At 40.7% G+C, this 16,329-nt stretch overlaps 1 protein-coding gene across 1 annotated transcript; it reads left to right on the top strand.

The window, feature by feature from the left end:
* Positions 1-2,740: 2,740 nt before the first annotated feature.
* Positions 2,741-15,526, top strand: LOC106570248 (terminal nucleotidyltransferase 5A). The gene is made up of 2 exons (XM_014142361.3): positions 2,741-3,252; positions 13,687-15,526. Exons 1-2 carry the CDS (start codon positions 3,097-3,099, stop codon positions 14,716-14,718), a joined length of 1,188 nt encoding a protein of 395 aa, XP_013997836.2. The 5' UTR covers positions 2,741-3,096; the 3' UTR covers positions 14,719-15,526.
* Positions 15,527-16,329: the final 803 nt, after the last annotated feature.

Below are 16,329 nucleotides of genomic sequence, written 5' to 3'. Positions count from 1 at the left end.
TGATGTTCTTAACCCTGGACATGGAGGCTAACTGGGATATTGGTATTCCACCAATTATCCACATTTTCCCTTGTATTCCCAAAAATGTTTTGTTTTTTAGCATAAATTCACTGTAATTTAAGTTTTAAAACTGCAACAGTTTATCTCTGCCTCATGGAAAAATGTGTAGAATTGCAGGATATTAGCTTTAAACCTGTAACAACAAAAAATCTCTCTGCACCATGACAAAATGTAATTTAAGTTTTAAAACTGCAATGGTTTCTCTCTCCCTCATGGACAAATGTGTAGAATCCAGGATATTACTGTAGCTTTAAACCTGTAACAACAAAAAACAACAAAATGTGTAGAATGGAAGGAAATTAGCTTGAAAATTGCTAAACGTTCTCTCCGATGTCAAGAGCCAGGCCTTTAACATTTTACTGCAGTGGGCTAAATCAGGTTCACACAGAGTGTTTCTTGGTAGCCTTAAAAACTTCTTAGGGCTAGGCGCCAGCGGGACACCTGTCAAGGGCGTGCAATTTAAATAAATAATCATAAAAATTATGGATATTAAACATTTAGGTACATACAAGTGTCTTATATCGGTTAAAAACTTAAAGTCTTGTTCTAACTGCATTGTCCGATTTACAATAGGCTTTACAGCGAAAGCATGCCATGCGATTGTTTGAGGACGGCGCCCCACATCAAAATATTTTTCAACCAGCACAGGCTTCATAAAATCACAAATAGCGATGAAATATTCACTTACTTTTTGAAGATCTTCCTCTGATTTGCAATCCAAAGGGTCCCAGCTACAACATGCATGGTCGTTTTGTTAGATAAAATCCTTCTTTACATCCCAAAAAGTCAGTTTAGTTGGCGCCATCGATTTGAGTAATCCACTCATTCAACATGCAGAGAAAGGAATACAAAAAGCTACCGCTAAACTTTGTTAAAACAAGTCAAAATACGTTTCTATTTAATCCCCTGGTACCCTAAAAATGTAATTAAACTGTAATATTTAATACGGAAAGACGTATGTCCAATAGGAAAGTAAAATTAGCAGGTGTGCGTCCTTTTTGTCGTGCGTGCACAGACTGATTTCCAACTCTGACTCCCAGTACTAAAACTCTAAATTCTTCCTCGTTTGGGAAGAAACAAGCCTGAAACCTTGAACAAAGACTGTTGACATCTAGTGGAATCCATAGGAATTGCAATCTGGGAGCTGGATTTGGATATGACCCTACACGTTCCATTGGAAGAGCATGGGCTCTCAAAAAAATATATATTCTGGTTGGTTTTTCTTTGGATCTTCACCTACCATATCTATTGTGTTATAGTCTCATACATTCTTTTAACATTTCTACAAACTTCAAAGTGTTGTCTATCCAATAATACCAATTATGTGCATATCCTGGTTTCTGGGCCTGAGTAACAGGCAGTTTACCTTGGGCACAAATCTACTTTGCAACAAAAGTATACACCTCACACACATGGTTATGGGCTTAAAATGTACTACATTTTGAGTTTACATCCCAGTATTACACTTTATATACATCGCATAAGATTGTATTATAACAAAACCTTTTGATATAGAAGCACCTGATTTTCTGTGGCTTTTAAAAAACAATGAAAAATATGATTAACATTCAACCCATGAGGCCACTACATCATTTGACTGCAGGAAAGGGCTACAATGTTCCTTCCCAGGGCCTGAGACTTGGTTCATCAGGCCATGCACTGCCAAAGTCATAGTAAAACGCCTTTATCAAACTCAAGTTCTGATGATGGGTCCCTGATTAATTTACTATCACAAAATGTCACCAGATCCAAAAAGTTTGAGAACCACTGAATTATATTGTAGAGTGTGAGGTTGATGACTGGTCAGGGCAGTTTTGAAAAGTGTGAATGATAGGTTGCCAATAAAGACATAATGGAGATACAGATTACACTGTAACACTAAATACTTCTAATCTTTTACCCTGGTGTGACGTTTTGATAAACATGTAAATCTCTCTGGGACAAGGTGACGTTTATTAATATATTCACCTGTATTTACCCAACAAATGAAATGTTAATTAGCTGCTAATGTGGCTATCATAAATAACTACAAAGGCCACGTTGATCTGGACGAGACTGAAGAATCGAGGCAAAGGTAAGAATATCTGGATTAACTATCTAATGTTAGCTAAATATAGTAATGAATCATTTGGCTACATTTATTTTAATGGACAATTCTGTGAACTGTCTTGTGCAAGTTTTAAACTGACACAATACCTGTTAGCTAAAGTGTCAGCTAGAGATTACGTGCAGGAGTTTGCAGGGATTTGTAGTTTTGCATGATGTCTACTTTGATGCTAATTTGCCTTTTTGAATCTAAGAGTAAATAGAGACAAATATATTGATAAAAGTCACCTTGTTGGAGAGAGATTTAAATGGGTATCAAAAAACGTCATGCCACGGTAAACCCATAAGAAACAGAGCCCTTATTTTAAGTGTTTCTAAAATCCCCTATGGGAAAAATGAATTGTGGAAAACGATTGGAACCATTTCCCTGTTTGACCACTAAGTGTAATGGGTATTATGACAGCTCCAATGTGGGGCTCTATGCACGGAGCTACTAAAATGTGACTGAAGTATCCAATGAAAGCAGCAGACTAGCCTCTACTGACGCAAGGGAAGTGGGTGTGTGCGCATGGCCTCTTGTAGTCTTCTGTATATTGAGGTATTCATAAACCTCCCGCACAACCAATCAGGACGCTTATGTTAATCCCATTTTCTTTAAACCCGTCAATATGCTTCCAGCTGGATTACAGTTAGAAGTGTATCACAGTCACAGCGCAGGAGAATTTTGGAGATGACAAACGGTTTAGTTTACCGATCTATGTTTTATATCTGCAGAACTCTCAGACCTTTAGCCTAGATTGTTTTGAAACGTATGTTCTAAGTGACATCTGAGAAACGCAACAAGGGCGATTTTGTATGATTTATTGAAGATTTCAAGTTTCATTCCAACTTCAAAAGAAACACCTATTTTTGGAATTGCTTTGGTACTGTCCATAATAGCCTACATCCACCAACACTACAGAAGATTTTACTACCTTTCCCCGTCCCATCATGTCCTCCGGGGATGAGTCGGAGCAGAGTCGGCGGTTCTGTGTGTTGTCTTGGGAGCAGGTGCAGAGGTTGGACTCCATCCTCGGAGAGAGCGTCCCTATTCACGGACGCGGAAACTTCCCGACGCTTTCCGTACAGCCTCGGCAGATAGTCCAGGTGAGATAACGGCTTTGGTCTGGGGAGTTCTGGACGACAATCAGCCCGATAATGAGGGACGATACTTTTCTCTAGCCTACTTCCAAACTCATCACATATAGCCTAACTGTTATTTTACCTTTTTTTGAATAGTTCCGTCATTATTTAATTCAGTCTCATCATAAATTGCTTTAGTGAATGAATAGCCAACTCAGGAATGTGTGATAAAGATATATTATTTAATCACGCTCGCACGCTTGCACACTTTAACTCACATAGGCTACACACGCACACGCACTGTACAGTTGAATTTGAGAAGTAAGTAGAGTCAGGAAGGCGGTTTATTTTGGGAGCATTCCAAGGCTAACCATGTCGTATTTATGTAATAGTATAATAACAGCACATTTTTCAGTGCTGTGGATGACGATAAAAAGCTCCAAAATTCTTCAAAATCAGGTCAGATACCATCTGTGAATATGCTTCTGTGCCAGTCCTTTTGGCATGCTCATACACTGTATTTTTTACAATGGTCTACTAAAGGTATTGGAAATATACTGGGGTGCCTTGTTAGCCTATATTTGAATATCCACCCATTGCATTGAATCATGACTTGTGAATCCTGTTATTTACATTCACTTTAACAGACAGGAGGAGATCTCAAGGAGCAGATGATCTAATGCTTTAACTGCCATTTTCCACTTTCTCATTCCAATTCTTCTGCGACCAGAGTCATTTCATTGGTCTACAAAACGATACAACCTTTACACATAGAGGGAGAGAAAGTAAGGTACTGTATATTGAATTACAATTGGGCAGAGTATAGAGAAATTGAGAATGGAAAAGTTTCCTCTTGTCTCGTGTAGCTTTCATTAATGAAATGTATGCCTGTGATCTGTATTGGTAGATCAGACCTATGTGAAGGATGTATGCTGTATCCATGTTGTTCTAGTAGAAAACACCCAGGCTGGAAAAGTCTCCAGTAGGCTCTGGCTGGCCATCCAGTCCCATACCATCGGCAGTAAGCAATAGTACATATCTTCAGTGACGTTCTCCCTTCCCCTCTCTCTCTCCTGCCTGGAAAACCAACTGATCCAACCCAGGACCAAAACATTTTTTCCCCTTGCGGCCAGAAATATGTGTTCTTCGAGGTGTTCCACAGGGCTCTCAATAGGGGGTGTTTATTGAAAAACTGTCATCTAGATAACATCTATTTATGGTGCGGCTCCATATTGTTGTGTGTGTGTGTGTGTGCGCGCCATGGGAAGTGTCACCGTTGCTGATTTAGTGCAGTGGATTGTGGGTAGATAAGCCCACATTGGGTTGACAGTCCTGAGGAACTTTACAATAGGCCTCCACACACACACACACACACACACACACACACACACACACACACACACACACACACACACACACACACACACACACACACACACACACACACACACACACACTGTAGAATAATAGTGAAGACATCAAAACTATGAAATAACACATATGGAATTATGTAGTAACCAAAAAAGTGTTAAACAAATCAAAATATATTTTATATTTGAGATTCCTCATAGCAGCCACCCTTTGCCATGATGACAGCTTTGCACACTCTTGGCATTCTCTCATCCAGCTTCATGAGGTAGTCACCTGGAATGCATTTCAATTCATTAACAGGTGTGCCTTATTAAAAGTTAATTTGTGGAATTTCTTTCTTAATGTGTTTGAGCCAATTAGTTGTGTTATGACAAGGTAGGGGTGGTATACAGAAGATAGCCCTATTTGGTAAAAGATCAAGTCCATATTATGGCAAGAACAGCTCAAATAAGCGAAGAGAAACGACATTCCATTATTACTTCAAGGCATGAAGGTCAGTCAATCCTGAAAATGTCAAGAACTTTGAAAGTTTCTTCAAGTGTAGTCGCAAAAACCATCAAGCGCTATGATGAAACTGGCTCTCATGAGGACCGCCACAGGAAAGGAAGACCCAAAGTTACCTCTGCTGCAGAGGATAAGTTCATTAGAGTTACAAGCCTCAGAAATTGCAACCCAAATAAATGCTTCACAGAGTTCAAGTAACAGACACATCTCAACATCAACTGTTCAGAGTAGATTGTGTGAATCAGATCTTCATGGTTGAATTGCTGCAAATCTGTGGAAATCTGTCCTTTAGTCTGATGAGTCCAAATTTGAGAATTTTGGTTCCAACAGCCATGTCTTTGTGAGACGCAGAGTAGGTGAACGGATGATCTCCGCATGTGTAGTTCCCACCATGGAAGAGGAGGTGTGATGGTGTGGGGGTGCTTTGCTGGTGGCACTGTCTGTGATATATTTAGAATTCAAGGCACACTTAACCAGCATGGCTTCCACAGCATTCTGCAGCAATACGCCATCCCATCTGGTTTGCGCTTAGTGGGACTGTCATTTGTTTTTCAACAGGACATTGACCCAACACACCTCCAGGCTGTGTAAGGGCTATTCGACCAAGGAGAGTAATGGAGTGCTGTATCAGATGACCTGGCCTCCGCAATCACCCGACCTCAACCCAATTGAGATGGTTTGGGATGAGTTGGACCGCAGAGTGAAGGAAAACCAGCCAACAAGTGCTCAGCATTTGTGGGAACTCCTATTAGACTGTTGTAAAATCATTCCAGGTGAAGCTAGTTGAGAGAATGCCGAGTGTGCAAAGCTGTCATCAAGGCAAAGAGTGGCTACTTTGAAGAATTTCAAATATAAAATATATTTTGATTTGTTTAACACTTGTTTGATTACTACATGATTCCATATGTGTTATTTCATAGTTTTGATGTCTTTACTATTATTATACAATGTTGAAAATAGTCAAAAATAAAGAAAAACCCTTGAATGAGTAGGTGTGTCCAAACCTTTGACTGGTACTGTACATCAAAAACACGGTTTCCATGTGTTTGATGCCATTCCATTTATACTGTTCTGGACATTATTATGAGCCGTCCTCCTCTCAGCAACCTCCTGTGACACACATACACACACTACCCAGTAGGCCTACCCAGTGGTGTTATACAGCCGAGATTACATATCCAGACGTTGAATGTTTATTAGTGTGTCTGATCAGATCAGATATTACTTAATGTTAACAGTAGGGTGGTAGAAGTAGAGCTATGGGTGCTAATCTGTTTTACTTGGCTTGGCCAGTCAAGGAAAGGGACCACACTTTTTCCAGGTTTGCTCATATCAAATTCAGGGTGTAGATTCTAGAATAGAGTAGAACACAGTAGGGCAATGCCTGAGGCAGATGTTTTCCTATGTTTTTGTTTTGTTCCTGCTCTCATTTCACCATTGTGAGCTTACTGGAAGTGAGCTCTTCTTTCCTGGGTTGGAGTTCCATTTCTGGGGCAGGATAAGGAAACTAGATTAGTTAGTTGGTCACACCTGTAACAGGGGCCTTAGTGGGTCAGGACTCTTGACAAGGTTGGCATGGTATCAGTGTGGTAAGAGTAGACCCAAAGCACTCACACACTCACACACACACAACAATACTATCCCAGTCACCTGGTTCTGTTGTGGGCCCTGCCAGATTATAAGCCAACTCCTCTTTCGGTCTATTGTTGGTGAGACTGAATGACAATGACACCATACGTCGCCATGAACATAGTTTGGTCTTACATTACAGTGTATAGCTCTGTTAGACCTCTACATATAGGCGTGTGCGTTCCTGTTGCTGTCTTTCAAGGAGACAATTGTGGTGAAATGCCAGCTGAACTCAACATTGGCCCATAAAATGAAATGGTATGCCTGACTAGTTTTTCTTCTTCAAATCTCTTTCTCTCTCTCTCTCTCTCTCTCCCTCTCCGCGAGATAAGATTTGAGCGGAGATAAGGAAAGATTTGAGACTAATGATGACCCTTCCTTTATGTAAAGTCTCTTTAATTAAGCAGTTTTAGAATCTGGACTATTTTAGTTGTATGATAATATATACTGTATCACCAGTCTAGTTTTATGATAATAAGCACTGTATCATCTGTCTAGTTTTACGATAAAATACCGTATCATCATTCTAGTTATATGATAAATAATTCTGTATCACCAGTCTAGTTTTATGATAGTAAATACTGTATCATCAGTCTAGTTTTATGATAAAATACTGTGTCATCATTCAAGTTGTATGATAATAAATACTGTATCATCAGCCTAGTTTTATGATAATAAATACTGTATCATCAGCCTAGTTTTATGATAATAGATACTGTATCATCGGCCTAGTTATATGATAACAAATACTGTATCATCAGTCTAGTTTTATGATAATAAATACTGTATTAGTCTAGTTTTATGATAATAAATACTATATCACCAGTCTAGTTTTCTGAAAATAAATACTGTATCACCAGTGTAGTTTTATGATAATAAATACTGTATACCAGTCTAGTTTTATGATAATAAATACTGTATCAACAGTCTAGTTTTATGATAATAAATACTGTATACCAGTCTAGTTTTATGATAATAAATACTGTATAATCAGTCTAATTATAATAATAAAAACTGTATCACCAGTCTAGTTATGTTACTAAATACTGTATAATCAGTCTAGTTATGATAATAACAACTGTATCACCAGTCTAGTTATGTTAATAAATACTGTATCACCAGTCTAATTTTATGATACTAATATGCTGTGGTATTATTATAAATACTGTATCACCAGTCTAGTTTTATGATAATAAATACTGATACCAGTCTAGATTTATGAATGAATACTGTATCACCAGTCTAGTTTTATGAATGAATGCTGTACCATTGCTAGTCTAGTTTAATGGCTGGTTCAGGTGCCGTGACCACCCACAGCAAGGCAACTCATTCACCTCTTGAGGAAAACCCCATCATCTGTTCCTGTTATCCTACTGACAGTACACTGAGTATAGTATGACTGGACTGTCTTGGCTTGCCTTCTGGGCTGACTGGACCGGATGCCAGGGTCATAGACTACTAAACATCTCATTAATTTACTGATGCCATATACTTGGCTTGGCTGGGTCTTTCTGTGACTCTCTGTCCAGGCCAGGCAGTGCTCTAACTGGAGTTTAGAGGACCATGGGGTTTAGCTGGCTAACGGCTGTTTCTGAGACTGTTTTCTCACTGAAATAATATAACACATTCAGTTCAGTTCCAAATGGCACCCTATTTCCTATATAGTGCACTACTTTTACCATGGGGCTCTTGTCAAAAGTAGTGCACTACATAGGGAATAGGGTGACTGAGGTAAATTCAATTCTAGAGGAAACCCTCCAGACTGGAGTAGGAATGCAAAGAGACTGTATGTAAACCCTCGCCAAGACATTGTAAACGCCACTGTCTGGTCAGTTTGTGGCTTTTTTACAAGTCTACCACTCCTGCTCGACGTCGAGAGGAAGTGTTCCGCCTTAGCTCAACTTCACCAGGTGCTTGTTGCGTAATGCGGGAATGGAATGGCCTGCTTTTGGAGAGGAGGTGGAAGAAGGGGGTTACTTCTTATTTTGGGAGACCCTTTTGTCTTATAAGATATTCTAAGGGGTCTTTCAGGTTGACCTATTCCATTCAGTTAGACCTACTTGTCCTTGTACTCAGTAACATATACAGCCCATATAAGGAAAATACTTCCTCTTCATCGTTTGTTTCAGGCTAGCAGTATGTATGACTATCTGAATGGTCTCATCATGGGTTGATACCCTCTACCCAACCCTATATTTAGTAAGGCAGTTCTTATTGTTTATTATGCTGAATATAAAAATAAACAACAACAAAAATAAACCAAAATATAAATGCAACATGCAACAATTAAAAATATTTTACATAGTTACAGTTAAGGAAATCAGTCAATTGAAATACATTCATTAGGCCCTAATCTATGGATTTCACTGAGACTGGGATATGCATCTGTTGGTCACAGACACCATTAAAAAAAAGTAGGGGCGTAGATCAGAAAACCAGTCTGTATCTGGTGTGACCACCATTTTCCTCATGTAGCGTGACACACCTCCTTCACATAGAGTTGATCAGGCTGTTGATTGTGGACTGTTGTCACAACTTCTGCCGAAGTTGGTCCCTCTCCTTGTTCAGGTGGTGTTCAGGATTCGGCGGTCGACGTCACCGGTTTTCTAGCCACCACCGATCCACTTTTCATTTTCCATTTGTTTTGTCTTCATTGTACACACCTGGTTTCCATTCCCATAGTTATGTTCCTTATTTAACCCTCTGGTTCCCCCCATGGTTTTGTGCGTGTTTGTTCTTTGTAAGTCGGTCTGTATTTGTGAGCTTGATTATTTTCCTTCTTGGAATATTTGTTGTTTTGAGTAAAGTTACGTGAATTACTCATCTCTGTGTCCTGCGCCTGACTCCGCCTTACCTGCTACACCTAGATGCCTTACAACTGTGGAATGTTGTCCCACTCCTCTTCAATGGCTGCACAAAATTGCTGGATATTAGTGGGAACTGTAACACGCTGTTGTACATATTGATCCAGAGCATCCCAAACATGCTAAATGGGTGACATGTCTGGTGAGTATGCATGGAAGAACTGGGACATTTTCAGCTTCCAGGAATTGTGTACAGATCCTTGCAACATGGGGCTGTACATTTTCATGCTGAAACATGAGGTTGTGGTGGTAGATGAATGGCACAACAATGGGCCTCAGGATCTCATCACGGTATTTCTGTGCGTTCAAATTCCCATTCATAAAATGCCATTGTTTTCATTGTCCGTAGCTTATGCCTGCCCATACCAAAAACCCACCGCCACCATGGGGTACTCTGTTCATAATGTTGACCACTCACCCACACAATGCCATACAAGTGGTCTGAGGTTGGAGGCTGCTTATGGTAGAGAAATTAACATTCAATTCTCTTTCAAATGCTCTGGTGGACATTCCTGCAGTCAGCATGCCAAATGCACGCTCCCTCAACTTGAGACACCTCTGGCAATGTGTTGTGTGACAAAACTGCACATTTTAGAGTGGCCTTTTATTGTCCCCAGCACGAGGTGCATCTGTGTAATGATTATGCTGTTTAATCAGCTTTTTGATATGCCACACCTGTCAGATGGATGGATTATCTTGGCAAAGGAGAAATGCTCACTAACAGGGATGTAAACAAATTTGTGCACAACATTTTAGAGAAAAACTTTTTGTGCATTTTGAAAATTTCTGGGATCTTTCATTTCAGCTCATGAAACATGGGACCAACACTTTAAATGTTGCTTTTATATTTTGGTTTAGTGTATAATGAATACTGCTTTTAGCTTAGTTCAACCTAATTCCAATAGACATACATATTCATATGTATTCATTGAACCATACAGTAAATTCCTATATATGCAACGTTGATTATTCCACAAGGACTATGGGAATTGATTCATATATATATTCTGGTTTTCACAGAATATTCAGGATGTTTTTAATATTCTGAATGTTTTTATTAGTGACCATCTGTCCAGAGGGTATCATCTGTCTAGAGGTTTACCAATAGAAACTGATTGCTTTTCTCATTGGAACACAACACAGATGTGCACAGCAGGGCTCCTTAAAGTGCTTTTATTGGAAAATCAATTCTCTGTTATTTCCACCCCTAAAAAGGACTGGCTTTGAAAATCAACATTCTTTATTTCTTGACCTTAAGTTTATGTTTTGAACCTTTTCCTCAATAGACTTTTCATGGTGGTGTCATTTTTCATTGTGAATACCACTACCCCTTCCCTTTGGATCCTGTCACAGTAGCTGAATATTAATGTTGTTCAATCACAAAGTGACACAGTGGGTTACTGGGTCTGGGTAAAGGAGGTTACAATTAAGGCCTGAAAAGATGCAATCGTTTGGGAAGAGAAGGAGCCCAACACACATATTATGCATGTCTCAATTTGTCCGTTTTTTAGTCTGTCTTTGTTTTTAGGTTGGTAGGGTTGAGGCCGTTACCTAAATTCATGAATGGGGATCTAGCTACATAAGTCAGGCAGCAGAGACTTGGCAGGATACTCTCCTTTCCTAGCATAGTGGTGAAGCCAACATAACCTAATTCCTCAGACACGGCTTTGTGTGTGCTTGCATGCTTGCGTGCATGCTTGCGTGTGTGTTGCGAAACAAAAGTACAGGCTCCCCACTGGGCACAGATGCCAATTCAACGTCTACTCCACGTTGGTTCAACGTGATTTCATTGAAATGAGGTGGAAACAACGTTGATTCAACCAGTTTGTGTCCAGTGGGTCAGGAAACATTCCCATCCTGAGCTGGTTAAAACCATATTTCACTGTGGGTGGTGACTGATACAGATATCCATTTTTTTATGAAATGTTGGCACTGTAGCAAAGTTGTGGACAACAACTGCATGAAAGAGGTATTTTGATAGTAGCGAAAGTGGATACCTTAAGTTGTAATGTCTGTTTTAGGCTTAACTTGTGAACTTGATCCGACCTGGAAGGGATTGTGCGATTGTTTATGTATACAGACTAGATACCTGGTTGAATACTTGGATCAGTGTCTGGATAAAGATACCAAGTGTGTGTACTTGGTAACCATGGTCATGCCTGTTAAGGATTGTCCCAGTTTCTTGATTTCCTCTTTGGAGTGCTGTAACAGTCAGGAAGCTTGAAATATCTCAGCTGCCTTTTCTTTAGTTCAGCAGTTTCCCTTAACTCCAGGATCCACCCCTGACGGTTCTGTGACCCAATAAGCTCGTGAACCATATCTTTGCCAAGTATGTTGGCACAATCATACCAGAGTTTTTATAAGTTCACAACCCAACCCCATTTGTCTACGTCACACAGATGTGTACGTTTTCTTCTAGATAACCTTCAGGTCAGCTGGAGTTCCTCCTGAAGTTAGAGACAAAAATATAAGCCCTGGCTTCCTGTGTCCCACAGAGAAATCTCTGATTCTCCATGCATAACTAAGGGGACTTTAGGTCCACCCTATCTTCATTCAGCTGAGCTACAGTAACTCTGTATTGTTGGCTTTTTACAAGCTAGAGACTATATGTAGGACAAGGGACTTTAAAGTAGCTGACAAACAGGGGATATTATTGTCCAATCAGAGGCTTGTCATTTCTTCAGTGTCATCTCTCTGCATAAGAGAAAGAAAGATATTTGTATTTTTTTATGAAAATAGGGTGTTCATGATCAAATACAATTTCTGTGCATCGGAAAAACAGAAATTAATGATTACATTTGTTATTTAATGTTGTTGCTTGTCATTATTTTGGTCATTCCACCAATTCAGTGTCTATTAAGAAGTGTAACTTGATTTCACTTCATTTTAGCGTTCTGTCATAATGAGCACATGTTCAAGAACATGTTTTCCCATCTCAAGAGGTTACATTTTTTTTAAATGACAATAGTAACGTAGCAGGGTTGACAGTAACAGGATTGCCAATTCCATCATAAATCAGCCATAAATCCCTTCATGACAGGGGGAATGGAAGCTTGTTGTGTGCAACTGGGAGTGGCAATTGAATGCAAGCTTCACAAAAACAAAATTAAATTGATAAAACATTTCTAGCCTGTCTATCTATAGGTAAAAGTGTTGTGCTCAACCCGCTCAGTTTTCCACCACAAAATACCAGAAGATGGTCCAAAAGAGTAGAACCAGCTATTACATGTTCAATACTTCTTGTGAAAAAAAAGGAGTAGTTTCACCATATTAAAATGATAGTGAAGTTCACTTAACGGAGTTGACCTTAAAATGAGGGACAGATGAATCACTAATCACATGGAATAAATAGTCATCTTCAGAAATGACTTTGTCAAAGCAACAAAATAACAATGTTGGTGAAACTTGGAGACATTTTGGGATTTAGTGGGTTGAAATCTTCCTAGAAGTGGAGGGTTGATGGAGGGACATGTCAAAATGTTGAATTTTTTTTTTTTTAAGTATTTATTGACTTCTCAATGTGGTATAAAGAACTTCATTTAATATAACAGGCTTTTCAAATTCAATATTGGTTCACAATTTCTACTTAAAATATCAAATGGATAATGGAGTCCCTCTCTATTCTCATCCACACAACAAATTATTGTATGCTAGTATTTTGTCTTTACTGTTACGAACATTGGCTGAAAGCTAGGTGAACCATTCCTTGATTGAAATGTAAATATTACCATTTCAAAAGAAGAGGCAGTGACCATTATAGCAACGTTTCGACTTGCAGTGGCATGTTATCTCTCACACAGATGTCAAACTCATTCCATGGAGGGCTGTCTGCAGGTTTTCACTCCTCCCTTGTACTTGATTGATCAATTAAGGCCACTGATTAGGTAGGAACTTCCCTCACCTGTTGTCTAGGTCTTAATTGGACACAAAATGAAAGGAAATACCAAAAACCAGCAGACACTCGGTCCTCCAGGAATGACCTGCTTTCTACTAAAAAACATATTTGATTGCAAAAGAAAATCGACAATAAAGTGTCTTTCTAAAAGTATCTCAAAGATCACTCACCCATGTCTCTGTCTCTCCTGTGCAGGTGGTTCGGGCACGACTGCAGGAGCGTGGTGTGGAGGTCCGAGATGTGAAGCTGAACGGTTCAGCAGCCAGCTATGTGCTCCACCAGGACACTGGTCTGGGCTACAAGGACTTGGACCTCATCTTCGGCCTGAACCTGACTGATGACAAGACCTTTCGTGTGGTCAAAGATGTGGTCCTGGACAGCCTGGTGGACTTCCTACCTCCGGGGCTCAGCCGTGTCTCTCCCATGACCCTCAAAGAGGCCTACGTCCAGAAGCTGGTGAAAGTGTGCAACGACACAGATCGCTGGAGCCTGATCTCCCTTTCCAACAACACGGGGAAGAACGTGGAGCTGAAGTTTGTGGAATCCCTCCGAAGGCAGTTTGAGTTCAGCGTGGACTCGTTCCAGATCGGCCTGGACTCACTGCTGCTGTTCGACCGCTGCTCAGAGACGGCCATGTCCATGTCTGAGAGTTTCCACCCCACTGTGTTCGGAGAGAGCATGTACGGGGACTTCCAGGAGGCCCTGGGACACCTCCGCACCAGGACCATAGCCACGCGCAGCCCCGAGGAGATCCGGGGAGGAGGACTGCTGAAGTACTGCCACCTGCTAGTGCGGGGGTTTAAACCGGACTCAGAGGCTCAGATGAAGCTTCTGCAGCGCTATATGTGCTCACGCTTCTTCATTGACTTCCCGGACATTGGCGAGCAGCAGCGGAAGCTGGAGGCGTATCTCCAGAACCACTTCAACGGCATGGAGGACAAGCGCTACGACTGCCTGGTGACGCTGCGGCATGTGGTGGACGAGAGCACCGTGTGCCTGATGGGACACGAGCGCCGCCAGACACTGGCACTGATCTCGGCACTGGCGCTACGGGCCATGGCAGAGCAGAATGCCATCCCGGCCCTGGCTAACATCACCTGTTACTACCAGCCGGCGCCTTATGTCAGAGACGTCAACTTCAGTAACTACTACATAGCGCGGGTCCAGTCGCCCATGAGTAGCTCTTATAGTAACTCTTACCACAGGACATGGCTGCCTTGCAGCTAAATGATGTGGATCAGTGGAGCGTAAGGGGACTATGTTGTTTTTATAAGCTTCTAGTTTCCCAAATGGTAGCCTATTCCCTATGTAGTGCACTACTTTATATGACCAGGAAACTATATAGGGAATAGGGTGCCATTGTAGATGCACCCTCTGTCTTATAGTAACGTGAGCTGAGCAGTTCGATAGAGTGCTTTGTTCAGTCCACCTGTAGCAAAATGGCTTCTTGTGGGAGACTTGAGGACAAAGTCCACTGAGGACCAAAAAAAGGAAAAATTGTATTGTATCTTTTTGCCAAATCTTCAGTTGCAACCCATCCCACTAAATTATATAAATGAATACTGCTGTAAGTCTGATTTGAGCCGTTGTTATGATGTTTGTTACTTTTCTTTTCTGAAGCGTTGGCTTCTTTTGATATATGTACAATGAAGACTGGTGGTCTATTTTGATGTATGTAGAATGGTTGAAATGTGACGGAAGAACTTTCAGCTTCCCGGTCTTGATAAGGGATTTGAAGTATATTTGGATCCATAAAAGGAAATGTAAATAAGAAACCAGGAGGTTGTATTCTGTTCTCACTGTGGTTTCAACTGACCTTTTCCTTTGAAAACGTAAGGACCAAAGAATTCACTTGTTGTGTAGCGTGAAGAAAATAAAACAGACTTTTGTGATTCTAAGTGCCTGAAAAACCAACCGACATCTTAAAGTAGTTCGATCTGTAAATGAAAGAATCTATTTCACCCAGGTTACTGTACATTTCTATATCCAGGGTCAGGGTATTTCCTTTTCAAATAATAAAACATTTAAATGGAAACATTGGTATTATTTCTTTCTTTCTCAGTCTACACATTCCTAATGGTTTCAGGAATATGTTGTATATGTACTGGATGTACACTATATATACAAAAGTATGTTGACACCCCTTCAAGTTAGTGGATTCGGCTATTTCAGCCACACCCGTTGCTGACAGGTGTATAAAATTGAGCACACAGCCATGCAATCTCTATAGACAAACATTGGCAGTAGATTGGCCTTACTGAAGAGCTCAGTGACTTTCAACGTGAAACCGTCGTAGGATGCCACCTTTCTAACAAGTCAGTTCGTCAAATTTCTGCCCTGCTAGAGTTGGCCCGGTCAACTCTAAGTTCTGTTATTGTGAAATGGAAACGTCTAGGAGCAACAACGGCTCAGCCGCGAAGTGGTAGGCCACACAAGCTCACAAAATGGGGCCGCTGAGTGCTATAGAGCGTAGCACGTAAAAATTGTCTGTTCTCAGTTGCAAAATTCACTACCAAGTTCCAAACTGCCACTGGAAGCAAAGTCAGCACAATAACTGTTTGTTGGGAGCTTCATGAAATGGGTTTCCGTGGCTGAACAGCCGCACATAAGCATAAGATTGCCATGTGCAAGCGTCAGCTGGTGTGGTGTAAAGCTCGCCACCGCAGTGGAAACGCATTCTCTGGAGTGATGAATCAGGCTTCACCTTCTGTCAGGCCGACGGACGAATATGGGTTTGGTGGATGCCAGGAGAATGCTACCTGCCTGAATGCATAGTCCCAACTGTAAAGTTTTGTGGAGGAGGAATAATGGTCTGGGGCTGTTTTTCATGAATCGGGC

This window comes from Salmo salar, chromosome 14 (genome assembly GCF_965601325.2).
Source record: "Salmo salar chromosome 14, fSalSal1, whole genome shotgun sequence".
In the NCBI taxonomy this organism is placed as follows: Eukaryota; Metazoa; Chordata; class Actinopteri; order Salmoniformes; family Salmonidae; genus Salmo; species Salmo salar.
Note: the sequence above shows the minus strand (reverse complement) of the source record. Positions and strands in the feature narration are given on the sequence as shown.